Source organism: Micropterus salmoides, unplaced genomic scaffold, assembly GCF_014851395.1.
Source record: "Micropterus salmoides isolate LMB-PRFRI ecotype aquatic unplaced genomic scaffold, ASM1485139v1 Ms_hic_scaffold_15, whole genome shotgun sequence".
NCBI classification, from domain to species: Eukaryota; Metazoa; Chordata; class Actinopteri; order Centrarchiformes; family Centrarchidae; genus Micropterus; species Micropterus salmoides.
In genome coordinates this window covers 23,980,442-23,995,855 of record NW_024040596.1, presented here as the reverse complement: position 1 = coordinate 23,995,855, position 15,414 = coordinate 23,980,442, and the positions used below count along the sequence as shown (strand labels likewise).

The window sequence follows — 15,414 nt, the reverse complement described above, 5'->3', positions numbered from 1 at the left end:
GTTTGGAAGACTATATGAAACGGTATGGAGAGGGCATAAGGAGGGTCCTGACCTCTTTTGGGCCTGTTCCAGACTTCTTCGGTGAAGGAGCCAAGAGCATCGTCAGTGTAAGTATGATGGAGCAACGCTGAGCCATAAAAGTTGACATTGTGACTTCATGTACTGTAAAATTACAAAACAGTTTGTTTATCCACATCAGATGCATTTAATCAAAACAGATATTATGATTTCTTTCTGGTTCAATCAAGACAAGACAATGTTTGTTGAGGGTATGTGTCTTTAGTTCTGCATGACTGAAAGTGAAGAGTTCCTTCTCACCCCGGCGCTAGCTCTCTCCTACTCAGGCATTACTTAATCACATGCTGTCACAGGCTGTTAAAATGTCAGCCAAAGTCACAGTGTGTGGAAACCCCAAGCAAGTGCATTAAATTGTTTAAGGTCAACCAGTTTAGAAAGAAACAGCAGTCGATCTTGTTTCCTGGTGCGTTTCGCTTCGCTTAGAAACCTGCTAAGCTAGTACACAAGTTTGTAGTTGTTAAGAGAGTAATTTTGTCACTGAGAACATTCACTTTGAATTTAATTGCCTTTGCAAGTTGCAGTTGTATTTATGCCAAGTTATACAGATTCACACTCAGGAGTCACACTCCATGTAGTGATACATGTTAGAAAAGAAATCCCACCACATTATTGTAGCCTTTTTCGGTTTTAAAGGAATACTGAAATCCAATGTTTTGAAAATCTAACACTCAGCCCTTTTTAGGTTTGAAAGGTGGCACTCAAACAGTTGTTGCTTCCTCCTTCAAAGAGGACAGCAGCTTGGATTCACAACAGTTGCACCAGATTCCAACAGCAACCCAGAGTCACAGGATAACAAGTATAAAATCACCAAGTACACTTCTCAAACCCCTTCTGTAGCATAATAACCCTGACCCTGTCCATCGACATGCAGTCTTGTTTTTAGCTCTAGCCTCAACTCAAGAACTGTAAGAACTGCTAAGCTCAAGAAGAGTCAGGTCAGATAACAATAATTAAAATAACGCTTTTGGGCAATTCTTTCTTTTTTTTTACAGCTGCTGCAAATTAAAATAAATGTCATGTCACATGGTCATGCCATATTCCAGTTTCACTTATTTCTTAAACATTATTTTACATTTTGTCAATTTGTCGCTCCTTTGCTCCCAGTTTGGAATCTTCATTACTCTATGCGCTGCAGTCCTCATCACAGCCTACTCTACTCTGGGCTGCAGACAGACATGTTATCTTTGTAATGCATTGGTGTTGCCAGCCGTACTGTGAAGGCATCCCAACCAACCATTAGGAGTCCCTAGTGCAAAGACAAGAATGTGAACCCCTCACCAGCTTTTCTACCCACAAGCACGGCCAACTGTGTTTGCTAAACACATGACCAATCCAGAGAGACTGCGGGAATCTAACCTTCGGTCTCTGCACACCTGTGTTAGAGCTAGCTCATACTAAACACATGTTATCCAGTATGTAAATCAGATGTGTTTACAGCAGCGAAGTGGTGATTTTCTAGTTATCTGACTAAACACAAAATGTGTAGAAAGAATCAGTTTCAAGTTAAAAATAAAGAGAAATAAACTGTATTTATTTGATTTTGAAATTACTATTGCATATTTTTAGGAATGCAAACATCCCTTGTTTTACGATTCCTAACATGGCCGTCAGAGGATGGTCACGTCACCTGAAAGCTTTCTGTTCTTTGCTCTTCTTTTTCTCACATATGTTTCCTTCACTGCTGTCCACAGGAGATGTGTGAGCTGATTCCCAGCGACGAGCAGCATCTGTCGGCCAGGATAGAGAGGAGGGACCAGCTCCTCATGGGTCTGGCAAAGCTGAAGAAGGAGCATTAAGATCAGCATGCAAGGCCCAGAGTCAGGAAAACTTCTGATTATCACTGCTGACTGAGGAAAAGTAATCTTTAAACATTAGATTAGAGGGTTTTTTTGTTAAGTACACTTCTTTTACTCATTTGATAACAATTTAAATAAAATGAATAATAATGTAATAATAATAATATTTTAAATAATAATAATGATGTGCTGGGAGTGATAATAAAATATCTTATTTGTGCCTTATAAAATAACTGTGGCTTGCTAACCAGCAGGGATTCAATTTAAAACAGTTTTATCTTTCTGTGTGCATTTTGATCTCAACACTGATCTTGTAGCAATTAAGGGACTTAATTAACAGCAACCATCTGAGTCGGTGCTCCATGGCATGTAACGATCTGCTGTGTAAATGAATTCTGTGAAAAAAATTTGAAATGATGTTTTGATTAATAAAAAACAATGCAATTATACATTTATATCTTTTTATATTTTCTTAATACAACATGTTTGGTCCTAATCATGAAGGAAAGTAAAACTAATGAAATCAGACATTGGATATGTGTGGATGAGTACAGGAGCGGTCTCTGTTCCCTCTAGCAAAACTAATCGATGATGAGTGTAACATTGAATGGTTACAGATAAGGTCCTGCATCCTTGAAAACAATGAATAGAAACATGTCACAAGTGCTACTTAGGACTGCTGTGACATTTCTGCTCTGCTCATGTTGCAGATTTCATTTTGATATCAGGCCCAGAGTGACCATCACATGATCACACTGTGTGGCCTATACTGCTATGAAATATGATAAGCTGCACAAGTTTATATAAATTAGAGCTTCAATGCAATGTGTATGTATGTGTACAGTATGTGCAAATACTGGATATGCAGTATACTGTATATGTGAGGGAGAGCCTGAAGCAGTTGTCAGAGGTACCAAAATTGTGAACCTTGTAAACAAATCTCTGTGGTTCAGTATTGTGGCCACAATTTATATATTTCTACGTGTTTTTAAAGCATTATGCTATATGTTATTCATAATATCAGATGGTTGAAAATGGGCATGTCAGTGCAGTACATTGTTGTGTAATGCAGACAATTCAATTAACTGCATGCATCAGAATCAACACATTTTTCAACTTTTCCCCAAAGGCAGAAATGATCAGCTTCGTTGAAGTCGCATGAGACTTAATTTGAGACTTTAAGTTGAAATCAAGAGTTAAGAGAAGGGAACGAATATTATCAAGCTACCAGCTGTATAGCTAATTTGCATTTATTAGAATTAGTTATTCTAATAAATGCAAATTAGCTGGTTTAACATATCTGTCTAGTAACCTGACGTTCAAATTATGTTCAGTGATGAGATTTTGAGAATTCAAGTGCCCTTTACCTACAATAAAAACACTGTGGTTCATTTGAGGTGGAGGTTTAACTCAGCCATTAAGATGCTTTCTATTTCGAAGGAATGCTTACGCAACTTAAACTTCTACTTGGTGAGTATGAAACACTAGTCACCACGCACAAATGAACAAAAGAGAAAGCAATAAATCTCTTCCATGGGTGCCTGGCTGGCCCCACCCAGAGCCTGGCCCCTCCCTCCCTGTCTACAGGAGGAAAGATGAAAAATCTCTGGACTCAGGTGCGTCTGTCTCACACAGATTTAAGACGGGAAGGGTCAAACTTCGTCTCCAACGAGCAAAGCTAAAGTTGGAGCGAGGGGAACAATTTTCTTCAGATCACAAAAGAATAAAGGATTAATTGAATTTCCCGTCGTTGAAAATTATTGACATTTTTGGCAGGTGAGTTCTTGGTGTTATAGTGCAGGTGTAGCCGGTTTAGACTTGTGATGTCAGCGCATTTTTTTATTTCTAAGAAAAGCCTAGCTAGTTATGCAGATGACAACCACAAAAGGCTACAACTACAACTAATTTTGTTAACAGTAATTATTACTATTATTAAATCGGCTTTTTAAATACGTGTGTAATCCCACTTTAAGATGATTTAGATCGGAAAAACAGGCGTATCTTGACATTAAAATACTTTTATTTGGGAAAACAAAAAGAAAGATTGTGTAGATTGTACATTTATTGAAGGCAAAATCCCATTAATTGAATGGCATCTAAAAATCCAAATTGCCTTTTAATACAGCAAAGTCAGCATCTTTAAAGGTATTAGGCCTACTGATATGAACGAAAGTATTTGTTTTTAAGGACATCAATAGCAAATATGAAAGGAATGATTATTAAGTGTCTCAAGATAAAGATTATTTTTTAAAAATTGGTTTATTGTAAACCAATGACCTGGCCCTCTTCTTTTGACATTTAATTCCAATATGCAGTATCAACTTCATTTCTTCTATTCAACTTCATTTACTTTTATTAAGTACATAAAATCGTGCTAATCATGCTAATAATGAACTATTAATACTTAATAAGTACTAATAAACTAATACTATTACCAATGGTAATTAAGAGTAAAATACACTATATGGACAAAAGTACTGGGACACCTACGCATTACTTTTGTAACATCCCATTCTAAACCCACAGGCATTAAAACGGAGTTGGACCCTCCTTTGAAGCTATTACAGCTTGTGCTCTTCTGGGAAGGCTTTCTACAAGATTTTTGAGTTTGTCTGTGGGAATTGTTGCCCGTTCATCCAGAAGAGCATTTTTGAGGTCAGACAGAGATGTTGGACATGAGGGCCTGGCTATCTCCATTCTAGTTCATCCCTAAGGTGTAGGATAGGGTTGAAGTCAGGGCTCTGAGCGGCTCAAGTTCTTCCACACCGAACTGGGATAACCATTTCTTTATGGAGCTGGCTTTGTGCACGGGGTCATAGTCATATTGAAAGAGGAAAACGCCAAACTGTTAGAAGAACTGTTGTCTAAGTTGTATGTTGTAGCATCAAGATTTCGCTTAAGAAAGATCACACCATGAAAAAAGGGGTGTTCCAGTACTTTTGTCCATATACTGTTCTCTGTGTAGGGAACAGAGACAGCAGTGATTCTTCTTCAGACAATGGCATGCACAGGTGGTTGGGGTTGGCTGGGAGATCATTCCTGTAATTTCTGACTTGTGTGCCAAAGTGCTCTATAAAATAACAATAACTTTTCCATGTTGCCTGTGTGTTATAATCTGACTGCTCTAAATGGTATCAAAAACCCCTAATCTAAGACACTGGTGACAGCTTTATAAAATTTGTTGCCATGGCCCTTTATGACTCTGTGATGCCTAATCTATCTTAGACCTGGCCTTCTGTGTCCCATTTATTGTTAGTCCATTTTTTTACTCAATACTACACATTGTTCAAAATGTAAAAATGCCTTAAAAATGCCATACGAAAGCAATTGTAGGCCAACAGCAACTCTGTACTTTCAGACAGTTACAAGTTCTGTAAGAAAGGTAGATGCTGGTAAATGTCCTTCATCAATACACTGAATTTAGGTTTTCTTGGGTGTTAACCTTCTACTGAATTCCTGCCTTCTACAGGTTGTGAGCTTCCTGAGTCCTCTTGGCCACAATGAGTTGGGGGGCGCTCTATGCCCAGCTTGGAGGTGTCAACAAACACTCCACCAGTCTAGGAAAGATTTGGCTTTCTGTCCTTTTCATCTTCCGTATTACTATACTGGTTCTGGCTGCTGAGAGCGTCTGGGGGGATGAGCAGTCAGACTTCACATGCAATACGCAGCAGCCTGGCTGCAAAAATGTCTGCTATGACCACTTCTTTCCTGTGTCGCACATCCGCTTGTGGTGCCTGCAGCTGATCTTTGTCTCCACACCGGCCCTGCTGGTGGCCATGCACGTCGCCTACAGGAAACGTGGGGATAAGAGGACCATGCTCGCCTCCAATGGCACAGAGAGAATGACGGATACTGAACTGCAGACACTGAAGAAGAGGCGTCTGCCAATCACAGGCCCGCTGTGGTGGACCTACACCTGCAGTTTGTTCTTCAGGCTCATCTTTGAGGGTGGGTTCATGTACGCCCTGTACTTTGTCTATGACGGCTTCCAGATGCCCCGGTTAGTGAAGTGCGAGCAGTGGCCTTGCCCCAACAAGGTGGACTGCTTCATCTCCAGGCCAACAGAGAAGACCGTCTTCACGATCTTCATGGTGTCCTCATCGGCCATCTGCATGGTGCTGAACGTGGCCGAGCTGTGCTACCTCATCATCAAGGCGCTCCTGAGGTGCTCGACCGGGTCAAACAAGAGGAAACACCTTTACACCAACACAGACAGAGTGACACCGGATAATGCCATTCTGCAGAATGAAAAGAACGAGATGCTCCTGTCCTCCACTGATTCGACCAGCAACAAGACCATGTGTTGAAGGACAGCAATCAGTGTTGGAAAAATCCCTCCTAATGGTCATAGTTTGTGTCTGCAGTTTGGTGATTACTCTAGCAGTTGAGCATCCAACAGAATTGCCTCATGGGAAGGTAAAACAGCTTCTAAAGCCAATTTTGAAGTGGGAACTTAAAATCACCACAACATATATTAGGTTAATTAGACAGCAACATACCTTCATTTGTAGGGAACTCACTAGATAATTTGCATCTTGGCTCTGTATTCCTACATATGGCCTCTATTTTGCAACTAAAGACAGTCGAATGTTCTTCCCTGATGCAAAAACCCCCCCCTAAAATCATGGATCATACAATAATTTTAAAATCTGATCCAATTCCCACCAGTGAGTGTTACTTTGAGAGCCTGTTTGTGTTCTCAGAACAAAAAGCCGCCAGGTAGCAGAGAATTTGTTTTCTAACACAATAGTGTCTTTGCATATATTTATACACATCATCACAAGTGCCACCTTGCTTTTCGTACATGCTCGGTAGATGAATGTTTAAATTTATTGTTCACAGTTGTTTGAATGTGCTGTGCATTGCAAAAGTGACTGGCCAGAGAAGAATGAGTCTACACTGACACCTAGTGGTTCACAGCGGAACCCTTGACAAGCAAAAACACCATCCCTGAAGCCTGAATGGTTTTAGTGCTAAAGAAGTGGAAGTACAGCAAATGAAGTCATGAAAAGTGAGGTTGTGTTATGTTTTAGTCTTTAGTTTACTAGAGATGGCAGTGATTTTTAATGCTGTTGATTTTGAACACATGTTTTACAGTTATTAATAAAAGTAGATGGTTTTTCATGATTCTGCTGTATTCAAGTGACCGTAGGATGAAGTTGGGTTTAAAAATTCATAGTGTCATAACTCTCTACGTTTCATTACTGTTACATGGGATAAGATTACGTTGATAGAATTGTTATGACATGGTGAAATCTTACCTAGGGTTTGACAATCTTTGCTGTTTAATCAAATTAGAATGTCTTTTGCGTTTTACTTGAACTGAGAGTGTTTGAATTTGAAGTGTTTCTTTACATGAGCGCTAAATAATCTAAACGCACTCTGAGAACGTGTTGCCTATTTTCACACGAAGAAATATATTCATGTTCGGACTGTACAAGATGCTTTTAATCTTCATGTGCTAGAAACCTCCCTGACTGTTCATGTTGCATAATTATTTCCTCTGAACTGACATTGCTGAGTTGACATAAAAATCTATAAAAGAGGCAAAAACAAATGTCACAAAAATATTAATTCAGATATTCTTAAACAGATTTTGTATTCCAGTCAAGATGCTTGAAGTTTGTGAAGATGCCAAATCTGGCAGGCTTGTAGTGATTTATAGATTTGAATCATTCAATATCTGACTCAATGTTTTTGCCTTTTATAACATTTGCATTTGCCTTCTAATTATACTGTTACCTTCCAAGAAATTATTTCAAACAGCAGGATTATCAAGTTAGGCAGACAACTTCAAAAATTGCTCCTGAATGTTCTTTATTAATATTAACCGATTCCTAAACCCAATATTCAAGTGTTATTTTCATAGGTCCACAGATTCAAGAGAGTCTGTTTCACAGTCACCACCAGGCTAATGTTCTTAATCCTGCTTTTTGAAACACCGTTCAGAAGTTGTCCTGTTTAGCCCAGACGTGCTCCTGTGTTTTTTGGACTTGTGTTGGTGCTGCAGTGTGGTGGGTACTGACCCCGGCTGGCTGTATCAGCTTTCAGCATGTGCCTTATTTTAGCCACCTCACTAATCACTGCTTGCCCTCTTCATGTGAGGAACTATGGCTGATCTCAAAGTGAAAATGTCTTTGTCCTCCCTCCACCCAGGAATAGCTGAGTTGGATTAGTCACATCTGTGTTGTTAAAAAAAACTCACCTTATGTGAACAGAGAATAGTGATTTGGTGATTAGAAAAGATTGGAAAGGGGTGTGTGAGACAAGTTGGACAATTAATGAGATGTATCAATCCCAAAATTTATAAAAAGACAATCTGGATGAGTCGTATATTGACATTACATAACTGATGCAGCTGATGTAGAGTCACAGCATGAAGTGTAACAGTTGACATTTTTCAGTGGGCGAGAAAAGTTTTGACCAAAGAATGCCAAGTCATGCAGTGTCACAGACGAAAAGCACTCCGGAGGCCTCTGGGTGCAGATTTGGAGAAGAAAAATTGTGATTTTTCAAAACATTGTTATGTATGTGTGCTCTGCATTGACCTTTGGCCTCTTGCGTAATGCAACAGCCAAGTGTCATTTTGATGCTACGTGTGTGATAGTAACAATGTGTAATGGACACTGTTTTTAAGGGACGAGCCTGATCACTCCAGTCCCAAGATGTTGATATTTTTAGCAATTTTTATATTCAGAGTTCTTCCACAATGTAGTAGTCTGATTTTAACAACACACTAATGAACAGCTTTCTAACCAAGAAATGTAGAAATGAAATGTTTGTGACTGTGTTTTGCACCTAAGATGTTTTTTTATTACAAGTGCACTTTGATCCTTGAAGTCTTTTTGCTGTTTAAGACATTTTTTCATAAATAAAATATAACTGCGTGGTTCATTGTTATGTGTACAGTGTGTCTGTTAGTGTGTTTCACATTGGCTTATATAATACCATGCCTTACTGCACCCCCACCCCCCACCCTCCCCGTGCGCGTACACACACACACAATTTCTTCCTTTTAATTACCAGACATCAGGTTTTCAAGTAATGTTTTATGTCTAGGATCAGCCATGACTTTAGTGTATAGTGTATTTTTTTTTATCGTAGAATGGTTGTTGCTGGTGTTTGGAGGGTTTTGGGCAAACTTTTGGGAATGTTTTCAAGTGTTTTTCCGGGATACTTTTGGGGGAGCTTCACATCATGTTCAGGTTTTGGACAAATTCTGCTAAAGTTTTGGGAAAGGTTTTGGACACATTTTTGACAGGTTTTGGGGAGGTTGGCAGGGGCGTGGTGTCACTCCGGACAGGCTGATGACTCTGTGGATTCACTCATGCATGGTCACACAATGTGACAGTCCAGACATGGCTGGAAACGGGAGGCAGCTCCGTTTAACCGAGCCCCATCTCCGACTCCAAGCCGCCTCCAAAAACTAACAACAACAAAGGGAAACTTTTCTTTGCGCGAGTTAACGGGCCCGGGACAGCCAGACAGACTGACTGTCCACACGCCTGGAGAAATTTGTGCGTGAATGAGTTTGTGAGGCAGCATTTAAAAAAAAGAGTTTGTGGGGCTGTCAGAGAGGCGACAGGTTGCGGGTTCGGGATCAGGGAGACAGAGGGAGGGTCGCTGCGGCCGCGGGAGGTCTTCACGCTTTTCAACGCACTCAAATGATGGCACCAATGGCAGACGGATTTGCTTTTCGTATTTAAGTATGACATCTCCGGTCTAAAGGTATGACGGATAAACACTGCTGTGAATATTTCCCTGTACTTAAATGGGAGTAAATTATGACCAAGTAAATGAAGAACGGCATGTTACCAGGTAATTAAAAGTTTTACTTCAATTGTACTAAACAAGAGTGAGACAAAAGCCAGACAAAGCTTGTGGAGCCTAAAGGGAGTCTGGGGACTCTGGCACACTCTGTATTGTGAGTCTGCCGGGTATGGCTTTGTATTTGAACCTGACTCTGTCTGTTGCGCTCATCGCCATTATAACATAAATGCCACAAATACCTGTGAAGCTGAGAAAAATGTATTCAAGGTTTGCCACTAATAATGAAGTCATCAGAGAGTCAAATTGTAAACGTGAAACACTTTCAGACTCTCTGGGTTTAACTGCTGCAGGCCCCAACACATGGGGCTACATCCCATTATTTATATTAAGTAGCCTATATAAAATTCAAACTGTGATGAGAAAAGTGTGTTATTGCTATTATCTGGATAACTGTTTACTTTTTGATCAAAACATGCACTGAACTTTTCTCCATGTTCTTCTGTTTAGCATTTGATTCACTGAGTTTTGATCAGCTAACCCCATGATTCAAAGCTACAACGAAAGGAAATTAAATATTGTTTGACTAATGTGTTTCTCTTCCAGGTGTCATACATATTGTGAACCCTAGTCGATGGATTTATTACCTTTAATACAAGAATATTTTAGTAAGTGTCTCCTCTGCTCTGTGATTTGTTGTATGTGGTGTTTGTTCCTTTCATTTAATATTGTCTAAAAGATGTTAATAATAACAATAACAGGTTCTACCTTGCTCAAAACACATTTATCGCCTGTCTATATCACATAAGAGGGCAAAAGAGGCAATATATTATTATCTATAAATAAGCATTTGTTTTACTACAACTTTAAAATGTAGTTCAGATAGCTGATCTAAACATATTATTAAATCTGTGACATCACATAACAGATGGAGTGCAACAAAGATTAGTCATTCAACAGAAAATGCATTTAAACACTTTGTAATTGGTGCATCAAGTTTTATCAAGCAAAACTGCCTAACATCTCCATGTTTCAGCTTTTCAAATGTAAGGATATGTTCATTTGCTCAGCTTTATATAATAGCTTTCAAATATGTTTGGGGCTTAAACCATGCTATTTGAAGACATTGTCTTGGGCCCTGAGAAATTGTAAGGAAAGAATGAAGATTAATTGATGATGAAAACAACATATTGTGTTTTTTCAAATTGAAATCTCTACTTTCAGCATTTTGAAACTTAAAAATGTAACTTTTACCAGAATTGAGAATTTGTCCCATAGTTATTATATCATCATCTTTAGTATTTACAGTAAACTTTTTCAGTTTGATCTTTGTTACTTTGGTATTACAGTTGACAGAGAGAGAGGGTAAGGGGGGGTGGGTGGGGGGATTGGCGTGTGTGTGAATGTCAGTATTCATTTCTGTGTGTGTGTGTGTGTGTGTGTGTGTGTGTGTGTGTGTGCGCGCACGCGTGCATGTGTGCGTGTATGTGTGTGTGTGTGTATGTGTGCATGTGCCACGCCAGAGCCCCATCTCTGCTAAATGCTGTTTTCGAACATTATAATGTTGATCTCAGCACATGCCTGCTGGGCAGTGGAGCGAGCAGGTGAGAGAGAGAGACAGGCCTGACATAGAGAGAGAGACATAGAGAGAGAGACAGAGAGAGAGAGAGAGAGAAAGGGAGAGTGAACCAGGGTTCAGTCAAACAGGTGGCCTATACAGTATGCAAGCTGCTAAAAAGCGTCTGTGTTTGAACCGAATGCTGTGTTTCGATTTGTTATCGATATCTGATGCCTACTTGGCAGTTTTCTATAAAGACATTGACCTCTGCTAAGCATTTTATGAAAAAAAGAAATATGTCGGGGTCTAGTCGACGCCTCCACTCTCGTCCATGTCCTTGTGTCTTCTTGTGTGTTCGTATGGTTAGAGTGTTTAACCTCGGGGTAAGGCCTTACATGATACTCTGCAATGACAAATGTTCAGACTCAGATTTCATTTCAGCATTTCTTTAACTTTCTCTAACACTGTTTCTCTTCTTTATGTGTTGCCATTCCTCCCTTCTTTGTCCACTCCAGCCTGTACTTTCTCCATAGGCTAGAAATCTTGAAGCATGGGCGACTGGAGCTTTCTGGGGCGGCTGTTGGAGAACGCTCAGGAGCACTCAACGGTCATCGGCAAAGTCTGGCTGACTGTCCTCTTCATCTTCAGGATCCTGGTGCTGGGGGCTGCGGCTGAAGAGGTCTGGGGCGATGAGCAGTCTGACTTCACCTGTAACACCCAACAGCCTGGTTGCGAGAACGTCTGCTATGATGAGGCGTTCCCCATCTCACATATCCGCTTCTGGGTGCTGCAGATCATCTTCGTGTCCACACCGACTCTTATCTACCTGGGCCACGTGCTACACATCGTCCGCATGGAGGAGAAGCGGAAAGAGAAGGAAGAGGAGATGCGCAAAGCAAACAGGTTCCAAGAGGAGAAAGAACTCCTTTATAGAAATGGTGGCGATGCTAGAGGAGGAGGAGGCGGCAAGAAGCAGAAGCCACCAATCAGGGACGAGCATGGCAAAATTCGTATCAGAGGTGCATTGCTGCGTACCTATGTGTTCAACATTATTTTCAAGACCCTGTTTGAAGTGGGATTCATTTTGGGCCAGTATTTACTCTATGGCTTCCAGCTGAGGCCCCTGTACAAGTGTGCACGTTGGCCCTGCCCCAACACCGTTGACTGCTTCATATCGAGGCCCACTGAAAAGACTATTTTTATTATATTTATGCTTGTGGTGGCTTGCGTGTCTCTTTTGCTGAATTTGTTAGAGATCTATCACCTTGGATGGAAGAAAGTTAAACAGGGCATGACAAATGAGTTTGCCCCCGAACATGAGTCGCTGCGCCGCGTCGACATTGCAGAGCCTGAGTGTTTGGCCTCGGCCTCCAGAACTGCCCCTTCCAGCCTCAGTTACCCTCCTAACTACACAGATGTGACGGCAGGCAGCGGGGCGTTCCTGCCGCCCATGGGGCCGGCAGCCGTGCCCTCAGCAGCAGAGTTCAAAATGGACGACCTCCAGCAGGAGGAGTCCCTCCGCCAGCCCTCCCCCTCTTCCCACTACTACATCAGCAACAACAACAATCACAGGCTGGCCACGCAGCAGAACTGGGCCAACCTGGCCACCGAGCAGCAGACTCGGGAGATGAAGGCCACCTCCCCCTCCCCATCCTCCTCTTCCTCCACCAGCACCGAGAATGGGCAGCAGCAGCAGCAGCAGCCCATCAATGCTGCACTGCCCCTTCCAACCAGCAACACCACCAGTAACACCAACATCACCAACACAACTGCCACTGCGGCCTCCAGCAGCAGCAGCCCTGGCACCGCCTCTAACGCAGGCAGCTGGAGTGGGGGCAAGAGCGAGCAGGAGGAAGGCCACGTCACCACCACCACAGTGGAGATGCACAAGCCTCCAGTAACGGTCAGCACAGACCCTCGGCGGCTCAGTCGGGCCAGCAAGAGCAGCAGCATCAGGGCCAGGCCAAGCGACCTGGCTGTCTAAATCTCTTAAGCCCTTTCATGTCCCTTAACCCTCCCTGACCAACACCCCGCTTCCTCCAACCCCAATCCCCAAACACAGTGATTCTCAGACAAAAAAATATCACATGCATAAAGCAAAAAAAAACAAAAAAGAAAGAAAAAAAAAAGAATTCAAGGCGACAAGAGACAGGAAAACAGAACGGCAGAAAATGTTTAGGCAAATGTGAAATGACTTGATCAGCAGCCGCCATTGATTTAGTGCAATCGGTGAGTTGCAGAGTAGTTAAGGCAAGTTTTGTTTGGATGGGCATAATTGATGCACACAAAATGTGATCAGGCAGTGTAATGAAGTCAGAAGGCTCCGCTCACAGCGGTAGATGGAGCGAAGGACATTGTGATGTCATAATTTTTCATCAAAATGAGCACATCTCACGTGTCTCATTAACGAGTTTGGCTTGGGGGAGAGATTTTATGGTGTTTCTCTATTTATCTTCTTTTTGTCGAGCCTAAAGGACTAACTATTCCAAATGAAAATCAACATGGTCAGATAACTGGATATATTTTATTTTATCTGGTGAGAGCGCAGGAGGCTGGCATTGTCGTACAGATCAGTGATTTGATGTGTAGCCAGACAATTCACTGATATCTTGATCATCATTTTTACCTGGTTTCACAGTGAAATTGGCAGCGCAAACATGCACTGCGTGTTGCACTACATGTCAATAGCCTGTTCCAGCACTGTTCCTTGGACCTGGAAGGTCTTTCGCAGCAGCACTTCCTGAATTTTACCAAACAAACACCTGTTGTGTTAAACATCATTCATCCACAAAGACATTACATGTATTGTGTGCCTGTAGTTGTGCATGCCAGTATGTGGAGCCCTACAACTCACCGATTCATTGACAAATTCACATAGTAAAGTTGGCTAGCTTGGTTTTTCCCATGATCCACTGCATCACCTCCAACAGAGATGGAATGGATAGAAATGGACTGATGTGATATGCCCAGAGTCCTCAGAAAAACTGCTGGTAAAAGTCATCCCCTTGATTCCCAGGATGTACGTGGGTCTCTACGAACACTGCATTGTCAAAAACATAGAGATCAAAACGTTCCCACCATGCTGTTAGTTTACAAAAGAGGAAAATAGGAGCAGAGTCCCTTACGCCTGCCTCTGTCAGCGTCGCCTTCAGTCAGCATGTCTGAAAAGAAAAAAAGTTCTCCACTAACTGCACAAATGAGAAGACATTGCTTTCAAACAATCTTGGAAATATTGTGCATATACATTGCAGACACCATCTTATATAAAGAATAACAAATTCTCCTTGTTCATTCAGAAAAACAACCCCCCAAAGCTCCTAGGTTAGACTTGAAACTGCTTTTTTTTGTGTTCACCCTCAAACCTCATTTTAATCAACACACCTAAAGATTGAGAGCAACTTTGCAAATGATTTTCACCATCACACATTTCATGTGCTTCTTCATTGGTTTTATTCTGAAAAGTGCTATTTTTTTAAAACTGAATTGAATTTTACTTATAAATTGCATACTTGTAGTAGTCAGTTTGTGATTGCGAAACAGTTACAATTAAAAAAGACTAAATGACTGGCGTTGCGAGTATCAAAACGCCATGGTGCAGTCGACCTTGACGGCTTCCATTTTGTTGTGTTCATCTTGATTCTTAGAGAACTTTAGAAACCCAAACTTTTAACTGAATTCATCAGCAGCTGCAGTCCTCTGTCTCTGTCGTGTTACTGTGCTGTTTGTTTGATTTTTGTTTTTCAACAACCTTAATCCACTGTATTATCCTGTGAGTTCACCTCTGGGGCAGAGTTGCAAATACACACTGTTTACACACTGTTTTCACTGTGTGAAAACTCAGTAATCTGCATTGGACATATTGCACTCACAGGGCAACCAACACGATTAACTACTAATATGTTTGTGCACAGTATTTTATAAGAACAGTACTTTTCCAGCAGTTAATGTGCAGGTTAATACACTGGAGTAAGAGCAATGTAAAGTGGTACCAGCTGTTTTTTTTTATTTTATTTTGGGGGGGTGGGTTGGGCGTTACAAAATGATGGTACTGTATGATGTAAGAGTATCTGTACCCATACAGGTAGAACGTTTCATACTGTATCTTACTTCAGTTGCTTAAATTACATTTAGTGCAAACAGAAACACAAAGAGAAGAATATTCACTACAACGTATAGGTAAAAGCTGCCTTTCCCAATCGATGTTTGTTGTTCAAA

General features: G+C 41.1%; 3 protein-coding genes across 3 annotated transcripts in view; all 3 read left to right on the top strand.

Annotated features, from left to right (window-relative positions):
- Positions 1-2,329, top strand: part of cryl1 (crystallin, lambda 1) — a 36,364-nt gene extending 34,035 nt beyond the window's left edge. The window contains exons 8-9 of the mRNA XM_038721166.1: positions 1-107; positions 1,770-2,329. Of these exons, the coding sequence (XP_038577094.1) occupies positions 1-107; positions 1,770-1,874 (212 nt within the window). The 3' untranslated portion in view covers positions 1,875-2,329. The remainder of the gene's footprint in view (positions 108-1,769) is intronic.
- Positions 2,330-3,486: 1,157 nt separating this feature from the next.
- gjb8 (gap junction protein beta 8) lies at positions 3,487-8,770 on the top strand. Its single transcript, XM_038721165.1, has 2 exons — positions 3,487-3,650; positions 5,344-8,770. Exon 2 carries the CDS (start codon positions 5,375-5,377, stop codon positions 6,179-6,181), a length of 807 nt encoding a protein of 268 aa, XP_038577093.1. The 5' UTR covers positions 3,487-3,650; positions 5,344-5,374; the 3' UTR covers positions 6,182-8,770.
- A 1,218-nt stretch (positions 8,771-9,988) lies between these two features.
- On the top strand, positions 9,989-15,179 carry LOC119904469 (gap junction alpha-3 protein-like). Its single transcript, XM_038721164.1, has 2 exons — positions 9,989-10,309; positions 11,715-15,179. The coding sequence occupies exon 2, from the start codon at positions 11,750-11,752 to the stop codon at positions 13,181-13,183; it is 1,434 nt and encodes a 477-aa protein (XP_038577092.1). The 5' UTR covers positions 9,989-10,309; positions 11,715-11,749; the 3' UTR covers positions 13,184-15,179.
- Positions 15,180-15,414: the final 235 nt, after the last annotated feature.